Genomic DNA, 7,578 nt, shown 5'->3' with positions numbered 1-7,578 from the left:
CTCCCAAATAGATTGCGTGCTATGCTACATGGCTTTTAAATGAGTAGTTGTCCTATATTTTAATTTGTTATTTTAAAGAAAAAATGAAATTATTTACAATGAATAATCACATATATAATTAATAAAATTGTAGATATAAAAAGTAAGTCCTATATTTAAATATAATAAACTAATGTTATAACGAAAATATTAACCGTATACACCCGGCCAACCACACTGAGCTCGCTTGGGTTAGCCTTGAGTTGAGAATTCCCGACCCAAAGTTGGGTTGGGTTGGGTTCAGAATAAGGTACAGGAATCTTGGGTTGGGTTAGTGTTTAGCACCAAACCGTCCCAACCTGCCTGATTTTCAGCCCTAGATGTTATACATTTCTAAAATCACATTGATCAAGAAATTAATGGACGGTGAAAATTAGAAGGATAATGTCACATATCCATATGATTTTTGGGTTAACATCTATCCACAAATGGGCCAAAAATTCCAAACGGTCTGAATTGCCATAGAACTTCGCAATGCGTATGGTTGGACAACCAGATCAGCCTGATTTTTGGGCGTCCAAATTTCAATGGCCCAGCCACCCTTGCGGATGTATTGGATGCCATGGTACACCACGGCCGGCCCACCCACAGCACTTGTAGAATAAGCTTATTCTACACGGATCTGTAGAGGAAAACCCCTCACATGTACAACCAATACAGATCGTTGATCCTGGCCCACCTGGTCTAACCCAAGTGGGTATTAACTTTGAAACCTGACCCAATGCAAATGGCTGAGGAGTCCAGACCCGAGCCCGGCCATAAGACCCGACGGTCCACTCCAACTAGTTGACAGCTTTAGCTGGATGCTGCCCCCCTTAGGTGGGCCACTATGAACATGCTCCGATCAGAACATGGAAATTTCACCCATCAAGTGGGCCACGTGTGTATACTGTCCTTTGGTGGTCATCTTTTTTCTGACCGTCCATTTTTCTAATACAGGTAGGTCACCGCATGAACGGACCGCGTGAATTTTGTACCAGTGCTCGTATCCATTAGGATAACTGTTGGATCTGGCATCATATCTTGTGATCCAGACCGTTGATCTGAACAAGACACAAAGCTGGAAAAAATTTGTCATACGGTCAAAGGAGCTGAAATTTTGCAAATTGAAAAATGACCTAAAATCTAACGGCTATAGTCTCAAAAGATTACCGTCCCCACAAAAACTAACATTCATAGAATCATATATCATCTGCATGCATAATCCAACCCTTCCAATAGGTGGCCCCCACCATGAGAATCATATTTTACAAAATTCTGCCTCATCCACTCGTCAAAGGGGCCACACCGTAGAAAACATTTTCTAGCCAATGATACGTAACAAAATACAAGTATAGTCACTAGATGAGTTTAGACGGGTTGGATTTCCCATGTAAATGGACAGCTGGAAGTTATTGGCTGGATGGACTGTAAATTTTGGTCCGACCGGTTGGACATGAAAGTAAAATGCGTCAAGACGTGTGGTAGCGACCATCTTGACTTTACTACCGTGCTTTTCATTTTGATTAAATTCTCAACTGTACTAATAAACACCGTTGAAGTTGACAGAGTTTTAAATTCCAAGGAGTCATTTGATACTCTGTCAGAGTATGATAAATGATACGTCGGCACTCACATTTATATACGTGACATATACTTAAACCGTCCAAATCATGGAGTCCACCATAGATAATTCATAAAACTAAAATAGTATCAATTAAATGGTTGTGATCTCAAATTTATTAAAATAAGTTTGTGGAACGTGAACCGTTCATTATTCTTCCCACTCACCGTCCATTATATATCGACTAAGCGACCAAGCCCAGGTCTTGATTCTGCTTGTTTTTATATATAAAAACATCTAAAGTGGGGCCCACTTTCGGAACGGTTCAATTTGAGATACACATCGATCGGGTGTACAATTTCTGTGCTGCACATTCATTGATCAAACTCTGCCAGAGTATGAAAGTTCTTCTCCAAGTCTTGAAGTCCCATTAACATGCACAGTTGAGATAGATAGAGGAAGCGGAATCGTCCATAGCACCTGTTTTACGCAGCTGCGTTAAACACCCATGTTTCTGGGCCACTATGTTGTTTATTTTAATCCACACCGTACATCAGGTGTGAACCGTTATTTGATCATTGGATACAACAAAATCATCCGGATAAAATAGTCTATGGGCCACACCAATGGGAAAAGTAAGGTTATTAAAACCTCTAAGTACATGTGGTGTGCCCAGCCTGATTTTTAGATCTGGATTCTGTAGCTTCACTTTAAGCTGGTGAGTTACACCTGATTAACGGATTTGATGAAAGATACACACTACACACAAAAACCTATGGTTGGAATCCTATACACATCGTTCCACTTGGTGTGGCCCAATTGAGTGGTATATCTGATTGATTTTTTCCCCAGTGATCTCTGATAGAGGAAACAATATGATGGACGGACCAGATTAGATAGATTAGATAGATAGATAGATAGAGAAGAGATGGTCTCTTCATTCACGTGTATTCCATGTTTGGTTCTTCACTTATTGTGCTACGTATACCAAACATAACATGAGAAAGCCATCCACCTAAAAAAAGAGCATTCAAATAACAAGAATCTACTAAGATCTTTTATCCAATCCTACTACAAGTTAAACACAGGTCATCAATCCAAAGAAAATCCTCACCCATTTCCTTTTTATCCTAGAATACCAACCCATACAAAAGGAAATCTTGTTTTCCTCCATCCCCCACCTTTCATATATCAGCACTTTCACCCTATACAAAATAGTAAAAATTACACTTACACCTCCCAATCTACTAGCCTATTTACACCATCATGACTCAATTTCATCCTATGATCTCTCTTTTACTATTCTTTTTCTCTTTCCACTCTTCACAAGATAAAAGTCCAGTGGGCCTTCAATACAAGATATGATATGAGTGCAGGTTTTTTTTTTCTTTTATAATCAATCCTTGCAACATAGGAGGCTTAGGTTGGGCTTAAACAAGGTCAATGGATTTTCGTTTGGGGGGTGCATGAATTTGCAATTTGGGCATGAAGGTGATGACTTGCAAAGCATGACCAACATGTGACAACGCATACATACGGCCGCAACCATCTCCTGATGATCGGCATCGAATGACACCCAAGAGAGGGAACGGGAGAGGCCGCTTGAATTTGTAGTCCTCGGCGGGCTAGAATTCTTACTCGAGTCGCCGGAATCATGTGGGCTATTGGGATGGTGCTTCATCTGATTCTCTTTGCCATTTGCATGGGCTTCTATTGACTCACATGGGAGATTGAGCTTGAGTTCTAGGCTCATGGGGTGCAAGTCCTGGGGCTCAGGGCTCTCTCTTGGATCCTTGCAGGTTCTCCTTTGGGTCCTTGTGTTGTAGAAGTGGATCTTTCCTGACTGCATGGGAAAATTAAATAAATATCAGGTCATCAATTCTAAGAGGTTTGCTCAAATACATTCCAAGGTATTGCAATAAGATGTGCTAGGATATTAGTCCTTAAATATGGGTCATCTTCCAATGATCCAAACTGCTTATATGATAGATTTCACATTGTTTGATGGAAAGTCAATGGATAAAAGCTCTCAATTGGATTATTTCAACCTTAGATAATTTCACTATTTTATTTTTAACATAAATGATCACTAAAACTTTTGCATGATCAAAGGGTTGAATTATCCCATCTTAAGCCTATCAACTAAACTATGTAGGTCATTGAAAAGAATCCAAATCTAATGGATATAATTCTGATATATTTGTAATATGTCAGGATGTATTGGAGCGAATCGCATATTCCAGTACACCCATTGTTTAAGCATGACTAACTACGGAGTTCTGATGGGATCTAATACATTAGTACTAATATAATAAAAACTAGAAAAAAATAAAATAAAATTGAGATCCTATATGATAGAAAGTTAAAAATAAATTTATCTCATTGTAAATAACATGAATTCACTATTATATATTAAAGATCAAGATTTCAAATACATAATCACTAGATATAAACTAATTTCCAGAGCTCCACGAAACAAAGACTTACCTGGAGGTCGAGGCATCTTTGCCACTCCAAAGGCAAAGGTGTTTCAAGATGAAGCTCGATATCTAGCATCGTCTTCGATTCTTTTGTTGGATCTTCTTCTCTTTCTCTATCGTCCCACTTTCGCTTCTTCGACGTGCATTCGGAGTCCGCGAATGGCTTTCTCTCCCTTAGAGAGATAGAACTTTGAAAGGAAACCATGAATTTGAATTCAAGATCCTTCTCTCTCTCTCTCTCTCTCTCTCTCTCTCTTTCTATAGATTCATTCGTGATCTATAAAATGGTGAACATATGCTGGCTTTATAGGCTAAAATCGAGCTAAAATTGCAGGTACAGAACTGCAAGCGAGAATCTAATGGAGCGACTTTAAAAAGACATTGAAAGGCCCACCTCCCTATCACATGCTCGTCCTTACTTGGCTCAGCTGGCTATTTGGCTGACCCAAAACCAAAATGAGTAGCTCTAACTCACACCCTATGCGTAAATACGCACCCCCCCATCTTCTTACATGGCCACTTATGGACCGATAGCAACCCTTCTCCAACTTTGATGTTTCCCTTGCACGATTTTCATATGGTACATCCATGTTTACTCCACGGGGAGTTATTTCATACCTTGAAGGTTTCATGCACGTGCACACTAGTTTTGTACACGTGCATGCTTGGATTCAATCTAAACAGTCCAAATCATGGGATCCACTTTGATTGTTGATACTGGATGATCCTAACCTCTATGTAATGAACATTGGTTTTGTTGAATTCTGGCCTTTGACTGTTTCTCATCTTAACCGTAGGTTGGATGTCTGGAAATCGCACGGTTGGACTGTCAGTCAATGTAATCTTTGGTTTACTGTCAATCTAAAGTGTGGTCCACTGTTTGGACGGTTTGATTGGGTTATATCCATGCCACGTGTACGATTTTGCATGCAGGCGTATCAGAGAGACTTGCGACGCATCATGACTCGTGCTCAAAGTAACGTCATGTCGTAACAGTGTTACACTGGCTGTTGTTACTTCCAAGTTGAGGATTTATAGGTTCTTGTACATCTTCATATGTAGAGATAATCTGTATGTAGGGCTCTTGCTTGGATGATCCAAACCGTTGATACGATGGAGGAAACCTTTGATTAGGATATGGGAGGAAAATCTTTAGATTCAAAGATCCCAAGACTTAGATATTTGGGATGTTTCTTCTGCGCGAGAACTGTTGACGTACATTGTTTCTTAGCCGTCTATTGGTTAGGCACCATCTGAAGGGTTAGGATCATCCAATGTATGCCATTTTGGAATTAGTCCATCAGCCAGAATAAGATTGATTAGATCATCAGTTACTACAGCTACTCCATGGGCCCCACATGTAGAAAATCCCGTGCAGCGAACTGTTGGATGTCAAGGGCCCTGTAACCCTCTTTCGGAATACCGCCCATCATTTCCGTTATAACGGAGAAGGTTCATACATAACGTAACAGCGTTAAGTAACGGAATACAGTGGCATTTCAAAATAAGATGTATTATTTTCGAATAAGGAACTTTCATGTAAGGAACTTAGTTTGCGGATGTGGGGCCATGATTGTTCAATCCAAGCCATTGATTTTACAGGCCCTGTCATTGATGGACCACTTCGAGAATATCCTCTTTAATTAGTTGACTCCAAACCTTCCAATGGTTGGCACATAAATGCATGCACGAACAAACCACAATCAGAGGAAAGACCAAAGATTCAATGGCTAGGATCTTCCAATTTAGGAGGTTTTGTGGGAATAGTCCATCCATGACGGTATACATCAGATCAATGGTTTGGATGACAAACCATACGCCTCACATCTACAAACTAAGCTAAGAATTAGGAAAGAATAGATAAAAATACAAAAAATTACTGCCTTCTTATTAAAATTACAACTTAAAAGAATTTAAACTGATATTACACGTCACGCTGATTAATTTGGTTACACACAAACTCCATTTTGGGACTACTTCAATTATAGAAATGGAAAATTGGTGAATGAAAATCAAACCAGGTGCGTATGGAGGTTTTGATAGAATGTAGGGCCCACCGGCTATAGACCTTTCTTTTGCACTCCTCGAATTGTTTCCTACGTGGCCCACCTATGTCATGAATCTTTTTTGGAGGAGTTAGCATAGACAAGAGCAGGTGAATGTCCGATGCAGGAGTGAATGCGTCCACCCTTAAACAATAATCCATCCAAATAGGGTTATGCTGGGGTGACTGTGATGAATAGCTTTTGTCCACGTTGTCCATCTATCTTAAAAATTAATATTTTAGGGCATGAAACAGATAATGAGGCACATCCAAGGCCTAAGGGCTTGTTTGGGAGCCTGGATTCGGAACCCCTGTTGTGTTTGCACCTTGGATATTTAGAATCCGTGTAATCCAAAAGTAGTCATTTATAGTATATTTACTGGGGTTTTAATTTAATTATTGAAATAATTTTAATATATCTAATTAGTGCATGTATGTAATATTTAATACAACGGTTGTAATAAGCCTATTGAAATATATATCTTGCTCGAAAATGATGAAATTATAAGTCTCAAATGGGCCACCAGCACGAGATTGCATACAAGTGACATTACATGGACAATGTTTAGATGACTCAGATCATCATATTAAAGTAATTATAGTGATAAAATTGATAATTTAAATGGTTTAAGATATCATCGGTGGGCCATGTGCCCAATGAATTAATAGTTTAGTGACACATGTTACACATGCACTTTTTAAAAGATTTTAAATGTAATCCAAGCTTTCGCTTTGGATTTTAAACTTCTCTCTCAAATCTATATTGCAAAACGACTCCTAAGTGGATGATAGAGTGGGAACTGAAAGCACACCATTAAAATCTTTTTGGAAGTTGTATAAATTTTGAATCAGGTTGATATTTGTGCTCTCTTTATTCATATACCTAAACTTTGAACATGATGACTAAAAAAAAATAAATAGAATCTCAATAAGGTTTCAATCTTAGGCATCATTATTACCACTGCTTACCGTTATGTGGACCATTTGAACATTAGATCTGTCTCAAATTTTATATTTTTTGCCTAATATATTAAAATAATTTGAAAAAATGAATAAACAATATATATATATATATATATATATATATATATATATATATATATATATATATATATATATATATATATATATATATATATATAATCCATGCATCATGGTGGACCCCATGGAGCCCTATCGGACTGATTTCCATCCAAGTGGGGCCAGGGCGCAATCTGCCTCCATCTGATCCACATCATGGTGGGCCACACCGCACAACATATACAATTCAAATGTTTTCATTGTAATTAAAGTCCAAAAGGCTGCTGTTGGCCCTACAGTGATGTGTGAATGACATACACTTGATCCATCTTGCACCTCATCCCTCATGCAGCCATGTGCCTAAAATCAAGCCATTCCATGACTCAGGTGGCCCATTAAAAAAAGAACAATTGGAAGGGGAATGCCCATCATCAATTTATATTCACCCAATT

At 38.6% G+C, this 7,578-nt stretch overlaps 1 protein-coding gene across 1 annotated transcript; it reads right to left on the bottom strand.

Moving 5' to 3' along the window:
- Positions 1 to 2,592: 2,592 nt before the first annotated feature.
- LOC131242275 (protein CURLY FLAG LEAF 1-like) lies at positions 2,593 to 4,451 on the bottom strand. The gene is made up of 2 exons (XM_058240815.1): positions 4,070 to 4,451; positions 2,593 to 3,425 (listed from the first exon to the last, which is right to left on the bottom strand). The coding sequence occupies exons 1-2, from the start codon at positions 4,265 to 4,267 to the stop codon at positions 2,979 to 2,981; spliced, it is 645 nt and encodes a 214-aa protein (XP_058096798.1). The 5' UTR covers positions 4,268 to 4,451; the 3' UTR covers positions 2,593 to 2,978.
- Positions 4,452 to 7,578: the final 3,127 nt, after the last annotated feature.

This window comes from Magnolia sinica, chromosome 4 (genome assembly GCF_029962835.1).
Source record: "Magnolia sinica isolate HGM2019 chromosome 4, MsV1, whole genome shotgun sequence".
Classification (NCBI taxonomy): Eukaryota; Viridiplantae; Streptophyta; class Magnoliopsida; order Magnoliales; family Magnoliaceae; genus Magnolia; species Magnolia sinica.
This window is presented reverse-complemented; position numbering and strand designations above follow the sequence as displayed.

Excerpts from the sequence above, each read along its gene's own strand:
- LOC131242275 (XM_058240815.1), bottom strand. The coding sequence starts at position 4,267 with ATGGTTTCCTTTCAAAGTTCTATCTCTCTAAGGGAGAGAAAGCCATTC. Across the intron at positions 3,426-4,069 it reads AAAGATGCCTCGACCTCCAG|TCAGGAAAGATCCACTTCTA; the intron begins GTAAGTCTTTGT and ends TTTCCCATGCAG.